Here is a 23,459-nt window from a genome sequence, read left to right as displayed (position 1 = left end):
GATCACTGGCATGACATAATAAACAAATTTCAAAAAGATCTCAACAGATATTAACTCTGGGGAAACAGTAATAATATGATGCTGGATCTAGACAAACCAGAGTCCTGTACTTGAGCAAGAAACAGGCTTGGGAAGGGCATGATGGGGTGAGAAGTAAGTGAACAGATATGGGTGGAAAGAGCCAGAAGGCTGACAGCATGGCCCATGTAATTATTACATGACCTCTATACTTACTGCACTATTTACAGTTTTACTTGTATTATTTTATTTATTTATTTATTTAGTTAGTTAGTTAGTTAGTTATCTTGGTTTTGGGGCTATACCTGGTGATGCTCATGGGTTACTTCTGGCTCTGCACTCAGAAATCGCTCCTGGCTTGGAGGACCATATGGGATGTTGGGAATCAAACTCAGGTCCGTCCTCGGTCAGTTGTGTGCAAGGCAAATGCCCTACCACTGCGCCACCACTGTGGCCACATTATTTTAGTTATTGAAGAAAAATATTTCAGTGAAAAAAAAGACCTGCAGTAAATTCTGTCCTTTTTGCCCACTTACATCTCTGCACACACATGACAGAAACATTTAAGATATCAACAGTGGGAGCCAGAGCAATAACAGCGGTAGGGCATTTGCATTCCATGCAGCTGACCCAGGACTAAAACGGGTTTGATCCTCAGTCCCATATGGTTCTATTCCCATATGGTTCCCCCAAGACTGCCAGGAGCAATTTCTGAGTGCAGAGCCAGGAATACCTCCTGAGTTCTGTGGGGTGTGGCCCAACCTTCCCCCAAAAGATATAAACCAGGGGTCTCAAACTAGCGCCCGCGGGCCCTTGCGGCCTTCCGTACAACATTTTGTGGCCCGCGACCGGCCTTCAAATATCTCAGTATTCGCGATTATTCGCTTACCGAATAATCGCAATAAAAATAGCATTAGTAAGAAAAAAATCACATTAAACATTCGCAGTTCCATTCGGGATATGCAAATGTTTAATGAGATTTTTTTTGCGATTTTTTTCTTACTAATGGGATTTTTTATTATTGCGAATATTCAGTAAGCGAATAATCGCGAATATTTTGCGCCTAGCACAGACGTCATTTCCGCTGCTCCTGCCCGCTGTCACCCCCCCCTTTTTTTGTGTGTGTGAAATCCCTTATGCAGCCCTGCCTCACCCCGACTTTGCCTCCTGAGGCCCCCAGGTAAATTGAGTTTGAGACCCCTGATATAAACAGTCTTAGAACAAGGGGAGTGGTCCAAAAGACTAAAGCATAGATTTTTGCCTAGAGGAGGCCCAAGTTGTATCCCGGGAGGACCATTTTCATGATCCTCTGAGCACAACATGGAGCCATCCCTGAGCACTGATACAGGAGTAAACCCATCGCCAAGTGTTGTCTTCAAACCACAAATTACAAAAGAAAACAATACTCAGGTAAGTTTCCGTTTTTCAGCCATTAAATAGGAATGATAAAGGTTGCTCTATAGACCTGTCATGAGGAGTAAATGGAAGCAAGGATTCCATGAGCTCATCCATGTGCAGAGAAGGCCCTCAGATATTGCTGCTATAAGCACTCTGCTCATCCTCTCAATTGTCCACCTAGTGAGCATTCACTCTGTGGTCTGTTATGACTGGGATTTTATCCCAGGTCTTTTTCTCCTGGTCCCTCTCTCAGCCCCATGAGAAAAACTAGTAAAACCATTTGTATTTGCCACTTGTTCCAAGACCACTCAATGGACAGTCAGTGTATATTTCTTTGACTTTATTGACATGTCTGACATGTTTCCTGGGCAACTTCTAAGTCCATGGAGCAAGAACTGATAGGAAAGGAGTCAACATCATCACACCCCATTTTCTATCTCATATAGGTTATAATTGGTGAGAAGATTAAGACCTCATATTGTATGGTGTATATGTACTTATACAGAGAGAAACATATTTATTATCCAGGATGAAGTAACAGAGTGTCAAATAAAAATAAGATAAAAGAAATTTGAAAGAAATATATTTGAAAATAAAATAGAAGTCTGTATCCTGAGCAGTAGAGTAAGGCTTTGTAACTGGACAGGTATGGGTAGGTACCCCCTGAATAGCTGCTGATTCACTCTGGGGAAGGAGAGAGCTCAGACTCCCTGAGGAGACATCCAGGTTCTTACTACCTCTTACTACTTTACATTCTAGCCCACTACAGGGAAAATCCCCAAGAAGTCACTGCTGACTTCTCTTCCCACTTTCCCCCAGCTAATAACATCTCTCAGACCCAATTCTACTGGTTAGGCCCTACCTTAAGTCTGCCCTGCCTGGCAGAACCTGCTGAGCCACAGACACACCTGCACTGTGTGACTAAGTTTCTGAAAAACTGAGCCTTCCCCAGAGTTGCCCCTCCCTTACCATCCCAGTCTCTTGGAATCCTAGGGAGAAAAAGAGGACTTGATAGGGGATAGAGTCAAAGAGTTGCTGGCCTGTGTCTGTCCACTCCCAGTTCCCCTGGGCCCCTTACACAAAGACACACTCTCCACACACTACTGTATTCTAAATACTGGTGAAAGGGGAGGTAACAGAAGAACTAGGGCAAAGAGTAGGAAAGATTAATTAAAAGAATGACAGAGGCACAAAGGCTGAAGAAGAGAAAGAAAGAAAGGAAGAGAAATAATGAAACAAGAAAGCAGTGAAAAGGACATTGAGATACTAGACAAAAGGAAACAGAAATGTGGGAAATAAAAAAAACAAGGAGACAGAAGATTGATTTTTTTTGATAGTTTTGATTTTTTGACAGTTTTGAGGGAATTGTGTTGGGGCTAATTAGGATCACTGTACCATAGGCATCTTGGGCTGTGGTTAGCAATGTAGGGATGGGGGCAAGAGGGAACTGGTATTGAAGACTATCTTCCTCAAATCACCACTGATGGAGAATTCACATTTGTGGGACCAATGCTCCACCTGTAATTTAGACAGAATTAATCTGTGAGAAATCTGACAAGAACATGTGAGTTTCCTACAGCCTGAGAACTTATGAAACATATTTTTTTCTGTGAAGAAGATCCCAGATTTTCTAATAGTGCTCTTCTTGCCCTACCCTCCTGTTCCATGGACATGTAGGACAATCCCTGGGCCCCATCACATGCCACATGCCATTAGAAACTAGGGAAGTGTAGGCACAGTCTGAGGAGTCCAAATGACTAGGAGTAAGAATTTCAGGAGGCTCCAGGCAGAGACACAAGCCTAGTGCCTGTGCACCTGGGAGGGAGATATTTTCAGTTTAGAGAAGCAGGAAGAGTAAGCTTTAATTAGTCTAAAAATCATGAAGTGTTGGAAAGGAAAAGAGGGAAGGGGCAACGTGCATAAAGGTCCATGATGTGGAAAGCCTGGAGGTGATTCTGTCAAGTGTTCACCTAACCTTGTGTGCTGGAAAAGATGTTAGTTGGACTGTAATAAGATGCTTTAGTCTGGGGCCTGAGTGATAGCACTGCGGTAAGGCATTTGCCTTGCACGCAGCCAACACAGGACAGACCCCTGTTCGAATTTCAACATTCCATATGGTCCCAAACATATCAGGAGAAATTTCTGAGTGCAGAGCCAGAAGTATCTCTGAGCACTGCTGGGTGTGTATCCCCCCCCCCCAATAAAAGATGCTTTACTCTGTCAGAAGTGGGGAGCTAGAAAAGATGAGTGGTAGAAAGAGGAGTGAGAGTGATGAGTGTAGTTAGAGAAATAACTACATTGAGAACAATTCTAACAATGAGAATGAACAAGGGAAGTAGAAAGCCTGTCTAGAGTACAGGCGGGGGTGGAGTGGGGAGAAGGAAGACTTGGGAGTTTGGTGATAGGAATGTTGTACTGGTGAAGGGGGGTGTTTACATGACTGAAACCCAACCATAATCATGTTTGTAATCTAGGCGTTTAAATAAAGATATTAATTTATAAAAAAAAAAGAAAAAGAGGAGCATGGTCAGAATTCAAGTGATTCTTCTTTTATTGAACTCACAAAAATCTTGAATGAATTGTCTGATCTATTTTCTGTAAAACGGGGGCTTAAAACTGATTCTTTGCCCTGAAATCTTCCTTGTGAACCTTCACACTCCCACCCCCAACTTTCAGTTATGAAAACAACCATCAAGACTAGCTCTGGAGTCTATACTTTGAAGTTTCAGGAGGCTTTAGAGACCTTACCCTCCCCTTCACCTTTCAGAAACTTCAAGAGACATCCCCCCTTCACCTGGGGCTACTTCAGAATTGCAAACTTACAGGTGTCCAGACTTTTCTAAACTCTGACCTTAATAGCTGAGTGGGCACAACGGCCCATCTTCTGTACCATTCAAACAGATACCTTATCCATTCATTAGCTTTTTTTTCAGGAGTAAGAGATACCCCAATTGGAGTGTGATGCCCCAAATAGACTTTTTTTTTTTTGCTGGTGGGGGGTAAGAATGGGGAGTATCTGATAGTACTTAGGACTCACTCTTGGCTCTGTGATCAGAGGTTACGTATGGTGTTACTCTGGGGAGTGTACCTTCACAGACTTTAATCATTGCTGTGTGCCAAAAAGGGTGTTTCAGAACTATATACATTTTAAGTCACTAATCATGTGAGAACTTGCTGAAGGTGTATTATATGAACTCCACTTTGATTGATTAAGAGGGATCTATGAAGAATTTCTTGACACTAAGAATTAAGAATAAGGAACCTAAATAAATAGCCTTAGAATATCTCTTGAAACACACTTTTGTCAGCTGACTACTCATTTAATTAGATTTTATATTTAGAACCAATGTTAAGTATTTCTCTCTGTTTTTAGGGGGGGCACCATACTTAATAATATACAGGACTTACTTCTGGCTCTGCACTCAGGTCTCATTACTCCTTGTGAGGCTCAGAGAATCATATGGGGTAACAGGGATCAAATCTGAGTCAGCTTCATGCAATGCAAGTGCCTTACCTGCTAAGTTATTTCTCCAGAATAATGAGGTAGAAAGATATACTATTATTTCCTTCCTTTCAATCACCTCACCCCAGTTTACATATCTAAATGGTCTGAAGGCAAATGGCAGAGGAACAGTGAGTCCAGGGAGGTATAAGATTACATAGACTTTGCATAATTTTTGAAAAACCCCAAGGACTATAAAGATATGTATGTTAAAGACTCCCATGTTGTAAAATGCAAAGCTCTTTAATAGCAAACACAGCATAGATAAAAGAAGCATAAAGTTGAGGGAAAAGGATGATTTTATTATCTGCTGGGGATCCCTAATTTTTCTCTCCTTCACTTTGTTTCCAGATAAGGGAAAACAAAAAACCAACTCATAAACTTCCAGCAAACTCTATGAATTGTCTTCCACAAGACTAAAAAATCTGGATAGGAGTAGAGTCCAGCAGAGAAAGGCAGAGAAAGCTGCAGAATTTAGAGTTTCTGGGTCTTTATCTAATTCAGAGAGGTCTGGGACATGGAATTCTAGAGATAAAGCAACCAGACAAGCAAGGGACCAAGTCTGGTCCTAAATCCAACTCAGTCAGAGGGAAGTGAACAGGAGCAATGCTAGAAGAATGGGGTATTATTTGAAAGTCATCCACAGAAGAGGAGGTGGAAAAAATCAGAAAATATTCAGAAACATGAGGCTAATATTGGTTTATTCATACATATTTACAACAAACATCTGTAGAATGTACAGGATTGTAGAGCTTCTGAGGAACCAAGGACAGAGAATAAAACCGGACAACTTCCCAATGCAGTGGAAGAACAGACACTTCTATTAATAATGCTACATTATTGGCTACATCCAAATAAAGACATGTCAGTCTGTGAACAGAGGGGGACGGCAAGAATCCCTGACACGGGTCACCAGAAAGATAGTGGTTTTGAGGGTGGCAGGCACACCAGGAGAGGGGCATGTACAAAGGGAAAAATGAGAAGTCACTCATGGGAGCCAACTGTGTGCAATCAGGCTGAAGCTCTGAGTTAATTTCCAGAGAGCAAAGTGAGCAGAGGCTGGGTCAGACATTGAGGACTGGGAATCACCATTTGTGGATTCGGGAGATGATGAAAGTTCTGGGAAGAAAAGCAGGCTAAACAGAGAGGTGAGAGTAATATGAAGCTCACAGGGTAGGGAGAGAAGGAGTCTCATTGGGGTATGAGTTCAGGGGAAGTCAAACAGTATAGCCACAGGGGAGTTGCAGTCTCCTTAGTGTTTGTAATGAGGCCAGGACTTAATGATGTTATACAACTCCTTCCCAGGAGACAAGGTATCAATCACATCTCTGTGTCCCACCAGCAGGTAGTTGGGAATCAGGTATCCTTTGACCACTGCACACTGGATCAGGGTCTGGGCTGCCTCCAGTGCTGCAGCATTTGGTGGCCTTTCTGAAAGATACAAGGATCCCATCAATCAGTAGTGTCTCAAAGCCAGTTGCTCAACACAGATAATCATCTTCTTTGCAGGTTGCCAGTCCCTTCTCCAACCCCCTCTAGTTCACTATGATCATCGAATTCACAGAAATTGTGGCAGTCTGGAACAAAGAGAAAAGTGGGCTCTTGTGCTCCCTGATTATCTCGTGCAAAGTTTCTTCTAGAATTAACAATTGCTGCGGAAAAAAAATCCAACACAATACACTCTATCTCAAACAATGCTATAGATGATGATCACTGAACTGATTAAAACAGGCAATGATTCTTCCCAGGATTAAAGCTTTGGATACCAAAAAAAAAAAAAAAAAAAAGATGCACCTTTTCACTAGTCCATTAAAAGAACCAAAGGTTGGAAAAAATTTTTTTCTTTATTTATGTTCACCATATGAGCATAGGATATATATGAGAATATCTATATCTATATCTTTATCTATATATAAATGAGAATAGGTGAATTTGCAAAAACAAAACAAAACAAAACAAAACAAAAAATGTTCTGCATGAGAGACTCTTGGTGACAATTATCCTGTTTTGAGTTTTATTTTGGTATGTTTGTTTGTTTTTGGGTCACACCTGGCAGCGCTCAGGGATTACTCCAGACTCTATGCTCAGAAACAGGTCCTGGCAAGTTCCCGGGACGATCCTTCTGCAGGCAAGGCAAATGCTCTATCTCTATGCTAGCTCTCCAGCTTCTGAGTCTTTTTTTCAATAGGGGGCATCTCCTATAATTCTCAAGCCACATAATTTTCAAAATATATCTAAAAGTATTCAGTAGGTCATGTGGTTCTGGAGGTCTAATTGAAACCTCAAACACATGAGGCCCTTGAATTCATTCCAAAGCTATAATTTCCACTGAAACTACCATAAAACACAATGCTGCTTTTTTTCCAAATTTCCCAGACAAGTTTTATCCAGTTTTTCACCCTTACCCATAAAGTTGCCCATGAAGGCAATTCCTAAGGCAATATCGTTGTATCCATTCGAGTGAGCACCTCTGATGCTCCAACCAACTCCTTCATATACACCACCATCCTCGCCCACCAGGAAGCTAGGATGGGGGGGGGGGAGAAAGAATGTCATTCTGTGAAGCAGAATTATATGCCTAGTATACTTGAATCATTAGTTAATTATTTGATCCATTTATCATATAATGAACAAACATCTCAAATGCCAATTTTCACAGACCAAAATTAAAAATAATGACCAGAGATGATAAGAAAACATAATAGTAACTTCAGGCCATTTCACCCACTTCTGCATAGCTCTATACCACCATGGTACTAAATTGAACCCACTCTCCTCCAATTAACCAAGCATTTTAGATGCCAGTAGAATAAACTTTTTTGTTCTGGGTTCCATGACCTTTTCAGCATGTTCCTTTCTATTGTTTTTCATAATTCATGTTCCCTTGACTTTCCTCAATATGCTATTCTCCTACAGATTTTCTCTGCCCTACAATTTATTTAGCAGTCATGTCTGATCCTATAATATACTCTACCTGGGCAATCACTCCCATCCCCTAGATTAAATTATTGTCTATAATAATCAATAGTCCAATAAAAGCGTCTTCTACAATTTTTCCAGGAAGAAAAATTGAGTCATCCATATCTTCTTCATGGATTGGGAGGATTAATATAATTAAAATGGCAATACTCCCTAAAGCATTGTACAGCTTTAATGCGATTCCTCTAAGGATACCCATGATATTCTCCAAAAAAGTGGATCAAACACTCCTGGAATTCATTTGGAACAAAAAACACCCATAAAAACGAAAGCAACCCTTAGGGAAAAAGGTTAGACAACTTTCTTCAACTTTATATTGTACTACAAAGCAATAGTAATTAAAACAGCATGGTATTAGAATAAAATCAGAACCTCAGATCAATAGAATAGACGTGAGTACTCATAGAATGTTCTCCAGACATACAACAAATTAATATTTGATAAAGGGGCAAGAAATGCAAAATGGAGCAAGTGGTGTTGGGACAACTGGTCAGCCACATGCAAAAAAGAGAAATCGAATATCCATTTAACACCATGCACAAAAGTCAAATCCAAATGGATTAAAGACCTTGATACCGAATCCAGAACCATATAGTATATAGATGAAAGCATAGGTCAAACACTTCATGACATTGATACTAATGACATCTTCCAGGAGAAAGCATCAGTGTCCAAACAAATGGAAGCAGTGATAAACAGATAGGACTATATTAAGCTGAGAAGCTTCTGCACCTCAAAGGAAATAGTAACTAGGATACAAAGGCCACCCACAAAATGGGAGAAAATATTCACCTGATACCCATCAGGTAAGGGGCTAATATCTAAGATATACACAGTACTGTTAGAACTTAACAAGAAAAAAAAAACATTTACCCCAACAAAAAATGAGGAGAAAAAATGAACAGACACTTACTTCTTCAAAGAAGAAATACAAAAGGCCAAAAGGCATATGAATAAATGATTCACATTTGTTCCACTAATCATCAGGGAGATGCAAATCACACCATAGACTGGCACACATCACAAAACAAAACAAAACAAAACAAAACAAAACATAAGAACAATCAGCGCTGGCCAGAATTTGGGGAGAAAGAAATTCTCATTCACTGCTGGTGAGAATATTGTCTAGTTCAGCCTTTATGGAAAACAATATGGAGTTTCTTCGAAAAACTGGAAATTGAGCTACCATATGATTCAGCTATATCGCTGCTATGGATATACCATCAGAACACAAAAATGCCTTCTGCACACCTATATTCATTGCAGCATTATTTACAATAGCCAGAATCTGGAAACAAGCCCGATGCCTGACAACAAATGAGTGGCTAAAAAACCAAAAAAAAACAAAACTGTGGTACATATACTCAATGGCATACTATGCACTGTCAGAAAATATGAAGTCATGAAATTTTTCTCTACAGGTATGGACGTGGTAACTATTATGCTGAGTGAAATAAGTCAGAGGGAGAGAGATAGACACAGAATAGTCTCACTCATCTGTGGGATTTAAGAAAAATAAAAGATAGTATTTTTATACTATCCAGATACAATAGTAAACATACATCTAATTGACTCTACATTGTATTAGGCAATAGCTGCACTTTTGCAGACTGTGGCTATGACAGTCCTGAAAAAGAGGTTTTCCTGTTTAAGCCTTAGAAACATCTCTGACTATAGATCATTCCTCCTTATGTGGTAGATTTTTTACAGTTCTTTGAGTGGATTCTGGATGACTGTTACCCCTCCCAGGACAAAATGTTAATCTTACCTGATGGTCAAACCAGCCCACTGTTGGGAGGCTTGTGGTTGCTAATTAAGGTCTGTGGGTGGGGGAAGAGAACAGAAGGGAAGGACTGGCCCATGATATGAGCTTACCTCTCACCTTCCACTCTTTGTAACATTTTCAGGTCTGAGATAAAATATAAGTTTCTAAAAAATATGTGTGTGTTCTTCTGTAACCTAAATAATTGCCACTCCTCTGACATGGAACATTCCTAATTCTTTATGTGACTCACCCTCACTCTTCTTCAAGACTCAGCTTGAATGAATCTTCCCCTAGAGGCCCTTCCCTGAAATCATTTTCTCCCCTTCAAAGCTTTATTAGAAGCTCAACCTGTATGTATACTGTTTCTTATCTTATACAGTGACTGCAATTCTAAAATGTAATTACGTTCTCTTCTGTCAATAAGGGAAGGAAGTATGTCTATTAATTTGGCTAATTAGTTAATTAGAATACTATCTAAATGGCTGGTAATGAACATTAGATAAAAAGTTAGATAACAGTGAATGAGTAAGACATTTGTCTTGAGGGGAGTCCATATCAGGCATAGAGTTAGAATGGCAGTGAGACAGCCTTATAAGTTTCAAAGACTAGCAATATGGATTCAGTCCCTCAAGATATTTTCATTTGTAATATACAAATTTATAATAAACTCTTTAATACTGTACTGCATAATCATGCAAAGACCAGGGAAAGTTCTTATAATTTCTTTAGCTTTGTAAAAGCTGCTTTTAAAATAGAAGTTAATGGGATAGAAGCAGCCAAGCAAAACAATACAAATACAAAAGCAAATCCACCTAAGATTCTAAAATTGATTATGATGATATGCCATGAATAGATGAACAACTAAAATGTATTCTACTTCGCTGGAGGCAGGGTGTGAGTAGGTCCTGTATCTCTGAGTGGTTGGAAGGAAATGCACAAAATTATAGTTTTTTTTTAATGATCTTTCAATCTTTCATAAGGATTTTCCAGTCTTGCTTTATCATGATTGCTTTTAATGTCTTCATAGTCTTTCCAACCAATCATAAAGGCATATGCACAAAATAAAGAACTTCTCCCAATAATCTGCCTGATATTTAGTCTATAATTTTGAAAACTTAAAATTAAATATTTTATACAAAGCACCTCAAACAAAGGAAGGGCCCAGTAAATATGGACTCCCTTCTCCAGTCTTTCTACTTTCAACCCTGATGGAAAAGGAGGACCCACTTTGAGGCTGGAACGATGGCTCAGGGTAGGGCATTTGCCTTGCATGCTGCTGACCAAGGACGGACCTCTGTTCGATCTCCTGGTTTCCCATATGACCCCCCAAGCCAGGAGCGATTTCTGAGCACATAGCTGGGAGTAACCCCTGAGTGTCACCGGGTACGGCTCAAAAATCAAAAACCAAAAACAGAAAAAGGAAAAGAAAAGAAAAGGAGGACCTACTGTCCTACTTCCACCAATCCCACTTACTTATATTTAATGTCACATGAGTTTTGTGAGTCCATCAGGTAAGACTGTAAATCTCGAACATAAAACTGACAGTCGATAGATACATTGCAGGGTGGCCCAACGGTGTGGATGATGATCACATATTTGGCAGGGAGGCTCATTTTAGGGCAGTATGTCTCTCTGGCTTCCCACGTTGACCTCGTGATAATGTTGGGGCAGTCTGTAGAGATGAAAAAACAAAAGATGGGAACTCACTGTGCCAACTTGTGAACAATATCACTAAACAGACTAGATTACCTCACATGACCTGCAATATCTAGTATCACATCCTATCATGAACTTGGCTGATATTCTGGAAAATTTCTGACAGACATTGTTTGCATCAAATGATCAGAACCAATAGACTTGAAAAACCATAAATTCCAATAACAACAATGGAAACAAGAGTGTGAGTGAGCTTAAGGGAAGGAACTGAAATTTTTTTATTCAAATTGCAGTGTAAACCTTGATTCCTGGATAAACCTTGAAAATATGAATACGTATACTTAAAAAATCAGGGAAGAAGTAACAAATTCTATGAAAAATCATATATATATGAAATCATTTTATTTTTATTTATTTATTTATTTATTTATTTATTTATTTATTTATTTATTTATTTTGGTTTTTGGGCCACACCCAGCAGCTCTCAGGGGTTACTTCTGGCTCTATGCTCAGAAATCGCTTCTGGCAGGCTCGGGGGACCATATGGAATGCCAGGACTTGAACCAATGACCTCTGCATGAAAGGCAAATGCCTTACCTCTATGCTATCTGTCTGGCCCCAGGAAATCATTTTAGATAAAGAATTCTCTAAATGTTAAATTATCATAGTTACCAAGTAGTAAACATTAGAGAGGAATCATTTTAAATGGCTCAGTTGAAAACTAGATCTGGTTCACTTGAGAGTTAGATTACTGTAAGTGATTATTTATTTACTGATTTTCAGTTGCTGCTTATTACTCTAATAGGGCACATAATATTTATTATATGACTCACTAGAATATTCACTCTGATGTCAAAGTGATCAACAAACTCAAGTTTTCTTAGCATATTGTAGATTGGCTGGTTTTACATACAGAAAAGTGTGCATTTGTTGTGTACGTATGCAGCATATAAAATATGCATTTTCACTTCTCTGTTTTCCTCCAGAGGCATCATACATTCTGATGATATATTGGATTTCTTGATTTTTCTGTTTTCTTGACTCAAATGTAGTTTTTAAAAAGTAGTTTAGATAATAAGGTTATATTAGTGATTACTTACTCTTAGAGCATTGTAGAAAGTTACTGCAAAACACCTCCATCAAAGTGCTCCTGACTCTCAACCCCGTCTCAACTCCATCCTGATGACACTTCAGTCTAATTCTTCCTCTTCCCCTCCCCTCCATTGTTTATTGATTGACAATTATAGTTTTGGTGCATACTGTTATCTTACTTTGCCACCACCAACATTTCCTAGATCCTTCATCTATGCTCTTCTGTTACTTCCAGTTCATTTTATTATACCTCCCACCTTTGACTTCCCAATTGGGCCTTCTTAACCCTATAACTCAGTACCCAAGGTTTGCTATTGATAGATATAGCCCATACATTATCTGTTTCTGTGTAAAACACAGATGAGTGAGATTATATGGTATTTGTTCTACTATTTTTGCTTTATTTTGTTCAACATGTTAAGCCATATTTCACTTGTTACTACAAATTGCATAACTTTATTTTTTCTCATGACTGCACAGTATTCTATTATGTATGTGTGTGTATATATATATATATACATACAATGGATTAATGGATATATATCTCCATATTGTTGAATATGGTTGTTTTCCATAACCTGGCTATTGTGCTAAGTGTTACAATAAACATAAAAATGTTTATATTTATATAAATGTTTATGTTTATAAAAATATAAACATAAAAATAAATAAATCAGTGGGTTGTGTTTTTATTTCTTCTTTTTTGCTTTTGAGCCACACCCGGTGACGCTCAGGGGTTACTCCTGGCTATGTGCTCAGAAATAGCTCCTGGCTTAGGGGACCATATGGGACGCCGGGGATCAAACCCATGTTCATCCTGGATCAGTCGCATGCAAGGCAAAACTCCCTACTACTGTGCTATCACTCTGTCCCCCAAAATTAATGTTTTTTAAATTAACATTTTTATGTTTGAAGAATAGATGCCTAGAAATATGATAGATATGGGAGCTCCATTCTTACTTTTTTACAAAAAAGAAATCTTCATATTGTTTTCCAAAGAGGTGGGACCAGAGTGAATGAGGATTCCTTTTTGACCACATACCCTATAACACTGGTTGTTTACAGTTTTATTACATATACATATATGTAATGTATCTATAATGTACATAGATAGGTATAATTCCTGAGAAGTAAAACAAAGTAATGAGAAAACATCAACACATATATAATACATATCATGTTACATATACATATATATCTAATCCCCAATTATTTGAGTTGATATCTCATTAATATAAACTGTATTTCCCTGATTATGAGCACCTTTCCATATGCTTATTTAATATCCATATGTTTTCTTTGCATGCCTATTATTATCTTTTCCCCATTTCTGATGAGATTATTAAATTATTTTTTGCTAAGATTGTGAATGACTTACAAATTGGGGTGTGGTTGTCCTCTAGCTTATGTTATGTGTGTAACTATATTTTCCTAGTTGGTAAGGTGTCTTCTTTTGCCATGCAAAAACTTTTTATCATTATATAAACTGGATAATTTTGGTAATTTTCTTCACAATTGTATCTCCATAAGCTAGCAGAGTACCTACAGTTCTGTCAATCATTGCCACTTGAATACAAATGACTGTATGCTTATTTAGGCCAAGAATGAATTCATGGTTATTATTAGACTAGTAGAACAAAGAAGAGACCAGAAAAAGTCCTTTTACGATTTTCCATATTAAAAATTATAACAGGAGCGGGTTGTTCTCACTTCAAGAAGTCAGAAACATTAACAGGGAAAACCTCTGTTCTCAGTGTAGAAGGCTGGAAAGTACTTGGAAGCAGGGCAATGTCAACTGAGTTTCTTACCTTTGATAGGTGACACTGACTGTTGAGGGGCCAGGCAGATTTCTTCTTTCAAGACAAGTGGCTGAAGGTACCTGGGCGATAGGTGACCCTTCTGCTTTGCATACACAATCAGGTCCTCTGCAACTGATAATGCAGAAGGACTTGGGCTGTTGCCTGAGAGAGAATGATATGTAAGAAACCTTAGCCAGAGAGATAGAACAGGAGTTAAATACTTATATTGCTTGTGGCAAACCCCAGTTCAATTCCCAGCACCATATTTGGTTCCTTGAACAATCTCAGGAGTGATCCCTGAGCACACAGCAATCCCTGAGAACTTCTAGGCATGGCCTCAAAAGAAACAACAAAAAAGAAACCCCAAGCTACCTTAGGTCTGGAGGAAAAAGTCTGTGCCTGAGTATCTAATGTGTAAAAAGAGGGAGCACTCCAGTAGTCAGAATAGAAGCACCAGCACCGAGGAATCATTTGAAAAGAATTCTTAAAAACGAAAATTGATCACTCTTTTCAATTTACAAAATCTACCATATGCCCAGGAGAAAGTGCTGAATAGAGCCTATTGATCACCAATATCTCTGGGGCAATCAGCACCTGAACACTGAATCGTCAAACCTGTACAACCAAACAAAATATTGCCAGGAGGAGTCACCCTTACACCTCTCATACTGTTGGGGAAGTCCCTCTGTCTAATAAAAAAAAAAAAAAGAAACTCCCCCTTTGCTATAGAGACCCATAGGAAAAGGAAAGTCAGTCATGTCTTAGCATGGAGAAAATGGTAAATTTATAGTGTTTAGTGTCTTCTATAATCATGCACGAGGCAAGTATTCTTCATACAATTAACTCACATTCTTACAGAAAATATGAGATAAATACTATTAGTGGTTGTAGTTGGTAGTTGAGGAAACTGATAGAGGTCTGTTATACCTGATCTATATTTTTTTTCTGTCCTTCAGAAACCTGCTAACTATATTTCTTGAACTTGCATGTTTATGACTCCAAGTCTATTAATGGTAGCATTCGGAGGAAGAGACAAGGCTTGTTCTCTGCTCTGTGCCTGTTGCATGCTCATTTTATACCACTTTAGGCTCCAGGAGTGGTAGTAATAAATAATGAGCTTAACAGTGTCATTTATAGCTTTAGTACCTCATAAGAATGAGGCCAGAAGGCTAGAAAAGAAGGTGAGAACAAGAAGGCCATGTCAGAGAATTCAAGTGAAAAGAGCACTTCAAAGGAGAGTTCTTCAATAAGTCATCATAGAAATCAAGTAAGATAAAAAAAATATAATGAGCTATTGAGTAGGACAGGTATTGGGGGAAGTACACAGATAACAGAAAGAGGAGCAAGATGACCCCTCTTACCTACCTATCTTATTGCCAAAGAAGGCGATCCCCAAGGACTTGCTGTTGTATCCCTGTGTGTGCATGCCTTGGATGTTCCAGCCTACACCTTCATACACCCTGCCATCATCTCCAATCAGGAAACTGCAGACAAGAAAATTTGTGTTTAAGGCAAATCTCTGTAACAGAACACTTCTTATCTTTCTCAGAATGAGAAAAAGTTTATCAATTATTATATGATCAATGGTCAAATAGTTTAAATAACTCAGTTTAGATTCCCAAGAGTTGTGGGAATATAGTTAAAACTTCTTTTTTTTGTAATTTGACATATGTATTTCCCAGAACCCCACTTTTTAAATGCTCTTTTAGGGACTGAAGAGCTAAGCCAAGGGCTAGTGCTATCCTTGTGAATGATCAACCCTGGTTCAAGTTACAGTACCATATGGGGTCCCTCAAACATTTCTAAGAATGACTTCTGACTACAGGAATAGCTTCTGAGCACTACCAGGTGTGGTCAATCTCTCCCCTCATAAAAAATTAAATATAAATATTGGAATACTCTCATTTAGTTCAAAGAAAAAATTGAATGTAGGTCTCTCAAATACCTAAGTTAAATGATTTTCAAAGACGGGGTTTGAGCATTATTTAATTTTTAAAAATGAATCAAGCACTTGAACATTATTTAAAACACTTAACTAATGCCCCACCTCATTTCCTTTCTCCTACACTCAGGCATTGGTGGTGGGAAGGTTGCACTGGTGAAGTGGGGGTGTACTGTTTAATGACTTAAACCCAATTACAAATATGTTTGTAGCCATGGTGCTTCAATAAAGACATCATTAAAAATAAAACAATTTATCAAAATTCAGGAAGTTCTCTGTAATGGGCATTATTTTGCCATTTCTTCTTATTGTTTTTCTTATTGCATAACTTTGTTTAGAATGTTTCATTGATGTTTTATTAAACATATATAAGTATTCCTTTGTTCTATCCCCTCCCTTATTTCTGTCTCTTTCTAATTTCCTCCACTTTCCAGTTACCATCTTCAGAGTGATTGCTGTGCAACAATTTGACTATTCCCTGCAAACTGAACACAGAAATAACACTTTCATCAAGCTGCTCCCAAACCTCAAGTGAGTTGGTACAACTCTCTAACCAGTAGGCAATGCCTGAATATCAGGAGGATCCCTTAGCATGTAACCATGTCCCTGCCTGAACTTTCATCAGAACCACCTGCCATTTTTCAGCAGCCTTGGTTATATTTAACATGAACAGGTTCTATAGCTACAGTTAGATACATCATGCAAACTGGAGACTATTCAATTCAGTAACTACAGAAACCTGACTGAAGACCTTGGACGGACACCCCTCAGCAGCAGCAACCAGACCATAGCAGTACAATGGAGGCACTGGTGGCAGGGAAAGCTGCAAGGCTGTAATGAATACAACATCCATACAAATTAGACAGGAAGTCCTCATCCAGTTCTCCTCAGTGCACCCAGGGGTTCCCATAACTTTGGCCTCCAGCTGCTTTCATGTATTTGTATCGACAGGCAAATCAGTAAGAAGAGATGATTGTTCTTTCCAAAGGGATAATACAGAAATCAATTCAAGATAGCTTTAGATTCAGAGGAAACCCAATTCCCACTCTTTCTCTCCTAAATAGATTAGTTTTCTCATTCCTAAGGGAAAAGAGTCTTTGTGCCTTATTGCCTTATTGATAACTACAGACTGGACCACCCCCAGCAGTGTAAGGGCCTCTCCATGTGATTTTCCTGCCTCCATTGCAGTGTTCTCTTCCTGTGTAATCTCACCTCCACAGTGAGGCAGCCCTTCAGGTTACCCAGGGGAGAGCCCTCTTGTGGACAAGAGATTGGGATCTAGATCAGAAGATGGCATTGGCACAGTTTGGGCCCATGGCCCATGGCATGTGACTGAGCAAAGCTCTGCCTTTTCTAGACTCTGAGTTTTATCTGTGAAATTAGGGTAGCAGCATGTCTCTTCCTCCTCCACCTCCTTGGGTGATGCTAAAAAGAACTTTTTATTCTCCAGGTACTATAGCTCCTAAAGGCTTTCTGTAGCCATTCTCTGGCCTCTTGACTCCAAAAGATCCAAGATCATATTTGAATAAAAGAGATCAGCATTGCCCCCTTCTAAGGGCTCCTGAAAGGTTTGAAATATTTTATGCTTTTACATACACTATAAAATGAGTGGGAAAATGGGAGAAATAGAGAAGAGGCAATATGTGCCCCATCTTAAATATGAGCCTTACTTGTAGGCCAGGTCACACCAGCCTTTGCTGTAGATAGAATGGGACTGCAGGCTCCGAAGCCTCTCACTGCAAATGCTCTGTTCCTGACAATCCATACCCAGGAGTTGGTCCGTGATAATATAGGCCACAGGTGTGGTCAGGGGGGTGCTGCAGGTTGATGACCTTGCCCCCCACTCCTTTCTGGAAACAATGGTGGGCACACCTGAAGAGAAATGACAAGGTGATATCTGTTCCATTTCCCACCCCCAATTCCTAGGCCACCAGTCATCAAATGCCCTCATTCCAGGATTCTACTTGAGGGACCTGCCTGAAGACTCAGGGCAAGTCATGTGGAAGTAGTCATGTAGTCATCTACATCCTTGGTAGATGCCCTTTTTGGAATTTACTCCATGCATCCACCCCAGCGAGAGAAAGTTCTGAGGAATATTTGTAACCACCTAGGAAGCCCCAACCAATAGCTAATCTTCCTTACCATTTTGATTCTTGGAAAAGAGCCCCGAGATTCCAGCAAGCAGGTCCAGAAACTTCTCTGATGTCCTTCTGGTCTGGGTTTCATTCCAGAACTGTGGGTAATCCCCTGAAAAGGAATATTGTGACTGGTTCTGGTCCTGGGAGAATTCCTGGACCAGTTTAGAGGCACTATTTCCCTATCTCTCAGTTCACAGGCCCAAGTCATCTAGGCCCCCAACTTCCTCTAGCAAGCAATCCAGAGTAAAATCTCAGATGTCTCTGACTTCCCCATACATCTATCCCAATGAGACCTTCATTCTCCCCTCTTTATCAGACACTTCTATCCCAAGGGCTTTGTAATCTACCCCACCCCTCTTTTGAGCAGTTCTTCCATCTTATTTATATCGCCATAAATATTTCGGAGCATCATGTTTTGATGTGGTGATCATTGTTTTGCACCAATAAACATAGATGTATTAAGCACCTATTGATGCAAAAAATGGCTCTTAAAATAGAGAAAATTCAAGATTGTTGTGATTTCTCTTAGAATTAATTGAGCACAGTCATCATTAATTAATATATTATTAATATATTTCCATTGGGCCAGAGGTCTTTGAGTATCAAATAAAGGCCTCTGTGTCAAAGGACAAAAAATACCAGAAATTTTTGAGTATCTCAAGTACTAGGCAATTTAGGGTTTCAATGACTACCATTTGCCACCAACATCTCCTCCACTCTAAGGCAGTAGGATACTCAGTAGGGGAAGGAATTTGATACATTGGCTATGGGTGTGATGTTGGAATTATGTCCATGAACAACCATCATTAATAGTATTATAAATCACAAAATCTCTATCACTTAAAAATGAACAATTAGAATGTCATGGAAAAGAAGCTCCTCTGAACCTGTTAAACACATTCAATTCTATGAGAGAAAACTCACCCCAGGTCCTCAGGCTCAACACAGAGAAGACAAGAAGCCACAGGAACATCCTCTCTGGATTCCAGGATAATGATGGGAAGGTGTGTGCCACAGCCCTAGGAAAGAGACAGTTAATCTGACCACATTCATTCTTCCAATGAGATATACATCATCCTTCTTGATCCCTGTTTGCCACCCAGCTTTTGGGCCAAATTCTGAGTAAGATCTGACCTTTGATAGTCAATAAAGATGAGGGCACTCTGTCCAGTCACCATCTGCACCCACCTCAGATTTCCCTGGAAGCTCCTGTCCCCTGTGGGACTTTTGTGCCTTCCAGAACAATGAGAATACATTTTAGAAGCCTTGCATACTCAGAGGAATCAAGCCCATGTGTGTGTGTTTTTGCAGATAGTACTGCAGTTTTACATGTAAGCCTATGAAATTGCTCTCAGACATTCTGAACTCCAAGACCACAGACTAAGGAGGAGGAAAGTGTCGACAGGGTAAAAGTGGACTTCACCCCTAGACTACAAGATTGTCAGAGGTGTCTTGGGTCAATCTCTGCAGAGATCTCTAAATAATGACCAATTAACAATTCCTTGAATAAAATTTTACTCTAATAATAATAGAATACTGACTAACCCTATCCCAGATTCTAGAATTTTACTGAAGATTCCAAAGGTATTTCATTAAGTAACTCCACAATCACACATGAAACTCACACTCACCAGGAAGTGAACATTGCTAATCCAACATTACCCAACCCATAGTGGCAGGACAAGACTCAAACATACCCAAGTAACTTGGAAGGTCTCCAAAACTTCCCACTGCCTTCTTCAGTTTCTGAGAGTTGAGTAGCTGGTATTAAAATCTTAATTGGGGAGCCAGAAGTTAAACTCCAATATCTCTCTGATCTTCAGGTACAGAAATTGTTTCTGTTCTCTCTGATAGAATGGATCAATCACTTGTGCTCAAGCAAATGAAATAGCTCCCTGGAAAAATCAGTTAAAAATACAAAAATTTTTCTTTCAGTTATACTTTTCTTTCATTTCTCCCACCCTTTCCCCTATTTTCATCTTACTCCTTCTAGAAGTTGTCTTATTGATTATCTCCCAACTACAAATGGAGTTTTGAGATGGAGCTAGATTACTGTCACCAGGAAGAATGAGTAATATTTGGAGTCATAAATTAAAACAGCACATAAAAGCTTCTTGCAGCAGGACAAGCAGGATCTTGGTGAATGGCATCCAAGATTTTAATCACTGAAAGAATCCACATCCAAGATAAAATAGCCCCACACAGTTAGGGCAGAAACCTAGCAAATATGGGGAAATGTTCATCCGTTCTCATTGGACAAACACAAGGGAAGGTTTATGATAGCAGACCTACATGTTTCCCTCCTGAGCTTTACTGGCCTGCTAATAACACTGGTCTTCTGCAATACTATCTAGAAACCAAAAACTCAGATGAGTAGGATGTTCTAGTGACCCTGGTCACTAGATCACAGCTATACCTGCGAATAAATGTGACATTGATAAATGCTGTTGAATTTCATGACATTAACAACTGAAATTGCAATACTTGACACAACCCTGGTTCCTCCAGGAAAAGATGAAGTAACTACCCCATTAAAAATAAAAACTTTCAGCCAACTGAAAATTTGTCTAACACTTCTGTGAAGTTTATACTTCAAATAAAAATGTTGCACTGGTGTTTGTTTATGACTGAAGCCCAACTACAATCATGTTTGTAATCATGGTGATTAAATAAAGATTTTATTTTTAAAAAAATAAACAATAAAAAATGAAATATGAGAATAAATATTGAACATTGAGACATAATATAAAAGAAAGCATTGACAGTGAAGATCCAGGTGTGCTTGATTTAGATATTAAAATTGAGAAATGTTTCTTGGAGAAATCAAGAGTTTGCAAAATCAGAACTCTCTATTAAATTAACATTTTAACCATACAGAATTTAGTCCCTTGGAATGAAGAGGGATACTCAAAAAGAAACACACACAGAGACACATGCAGAGAGAGAGAGAGAGAGAGAGAGAGAGAGAGAGAGAGAGAGGGAGAGAGAGAGAGAGAGAGAGAGAGAGAGAGAGAGGGAAAGAGAGAGAGAAGAGAGAATGAAAGAGAGGGAACACTACCTTCAGTTCTTGTGCTGTCCCAGCCCACAGCTTGGGGTGCTGAAGGTTCCCTACTCATTGGCTGAACTTCATAGACTTGGCATTTGGCCCTACCTCTTCTTGCAGCTGTGCCCTATTTTTGTTGGTTCTAGTGGACACTCCCTTCCCAGAAATGGGGAGTCTAACTTCTGAATTCTCTGATAGAAAAAAAAACCTCAGGATCTCTTTGAAAGGATGGGGAGAAGATCCAATGCTCCAGCTAGCTCTTTGGTACACAGCACAGAGTTCTGGGTGAAAGCAAACTGGGGTTGAGAGAAAGAAACCACCCTGTGAATAAACCAGTTGCTTCCTCCTCCCAAGGAAAAACCATGATTGCCCAATGTTCCCTGAGTTTCAGCCTTGTCCCTAACCTCCTCTAGACACCCGCCAAACAGCCAGTCATCTTTTCCAATAATGTTGAGCCTATGGGCCAGGGTCATTCACTAAATACAGTCTCACTTTGTCCCCTACCACACAACCATCAGCAAGATAAATGGAGAAGAGAAATAAGAAGTTGGCTTGTCAAAGGCAGCTCATAATTTATTATCACTAGAACCTATTCTGACCCTGTATTCATCAACCATCTTTTTCTCTCTATATCCATAAGATAGAATTTTGAGATCATGATAACACTGAATATGATCACTCTGGTCAGCCCTGGAAGTGTTTCAAAACTCTTTATTATAAAAATAGAAATATTAAAGACTAGAGAGAGAAAGATATTTTCAATACCATAGAGCAAGTGAAGAGAAGTCAAATCGAGAATCCAGCTCTTCTCATCACCTAGTGTGAAATGGCATCTTGTCCCCCAGACCACCATTTTGCTCTTTAACTCTGGGTTAATAAATAACCAAGACCAGAGACAAGTACTTGCTGAGGCTTTCCTTACAGCTGCATCTCTGTAATATCTTCGTGATCTATTGCTGAATACCAAAGTTGATTCCATATTCTAGCTACTGTACTGTGTTGCAATGAATAAAAGTGTGCATATGTCTTTTTGCATGAATGTCTTCTTTTTCTTGGGGTTAGAGCAATTCCACTTTGAGGTATCTATTACAACTTTTTTGAGAAGTCTCAATTTGGGTTCCACAGAAGTAGAATTAAACAACATACCAACCAATAGTGAATAAAGAGGAACTCAGTTTCTTTCAATACATCAGTAAATGTATATTGAATTATTACTTCTGGTCTCATATTTCATAATGTTTCTCTGCAATTATTTGATAGTTGAAAATTCCTAAGGAAGGCTCATAGGTCAATACTCCCAGAGTCTTTACTTATCAAAGAGCATTTGCCTATAATCTTTGACTCGAATATCAATTTGGTTGAATATATAAAATCTTTGAATAAAGATTACATGTTATCTCTTACATGTTATCATTGACTCCCCCCCCTTTTTTTTTTTGGCTTTTTGGCAATATCCAGCTGTGTTCAGGGTTTACTCCCAGCTCTGGACCCAGGAATCACTCCTGGTGTGCTTGAGGAACATATGCAAGGAAAAGAACCTGTTGTGTCTGAAGCAAGTGCCTACACATTAAACTAACTATCTCTACACCTCCTCTTATATTTTAAATGTTAATCCACATTCTTCATGTGTAAAATGCTTTTTGTCAAATAATTTTGTTTTCTGGCTACACCTGACAATACTCAGAGCTAAGTTCTGGCTCTGAACTTGTAGATCATTTTGGGTAGAGTTCAGGGGACCATATGGAATACCTGGGATTGAACCTGGTTCAGCTGCTTGTAAAGCAGCCTGACAATTGTACTAGCTTTTTGTTCCCTATTGTCAAATATTATTTATAACATTTTCTTCTCTCTTCTAACTTATTTTTGTCTTTTGATTTTTTTCTTTTTCTTTTTGTTTGTTTGTCTTTTGGGGGGGCAGTTATACCCGGGGACGCTCAGGGGCTACTCTTGGCTCTACATCAGAAGTCGCCCATGTCAGGCACGGGGGTCATATAGGATGCTGGGATTCAAACCATCATTTGTTGTGGATCAGCTGCGTGCAAGGCAAATGCCCTACTGCTGTACTGTACTATCTCTCCAGCCCCAAGTATTTATTTTAAACTACTAAGGTTTTTTTTGTTTGTTTTG

General features: G+C 39.2%; 1 protein-coding gene across 1 annotated transcript; it reads right to left on the bottom strand.

The window, feature by feature from the left end:
• Nucleotides 1–6,170: 6,170 nt before the first annotated feature.
• Nucleotides 6,171–19,262, bottom strand: PGLYRP3 (peptidoglycan recognition protein 3). The gene is made up of 8 exons (XM_049765775.1): nt 19,214–19,262; nt 18,294–18,398; nt 17,822–18,023; nt 15,575–15,693; nt 14,219–14,371; nt 11,136–11,334; nt 7,324–7,442; nt 6,171–6,349 (listed from the first exon to the last, which is right to left on the bottom strand). Exons 1-8 carry the CDS (start codon nt 19,260–19,262, stop codon nt 6,171–6,173), a joined length of 1,125 nt encoding a protein of 374 aa, XP_049621732.1.
• Between the last annotated feature and the right edge of the window lie 4,197 nt (nt 19,263–23,459).

Source organism: Suncus etruscus, chromosome 19 (assembly GCF_024139225.1).
Source record: "Suncus etruscus isolate mSunEtr1 chromosome 19, mSunEtr1.pri.cur, whole genome shotgun sequence".
Classification (NCBI taxonomy): Eukaryota; Metazoa; Chordata; class Mammalia; order Eulipotyphla; family Soricidae; genus Suncus; species Suncus etruscus.
The sequence above is the reverse complement of the archived record's forward strand: the minus strand, read 5'-3'. Positions and strand labels throughout refer to the sequence as shown.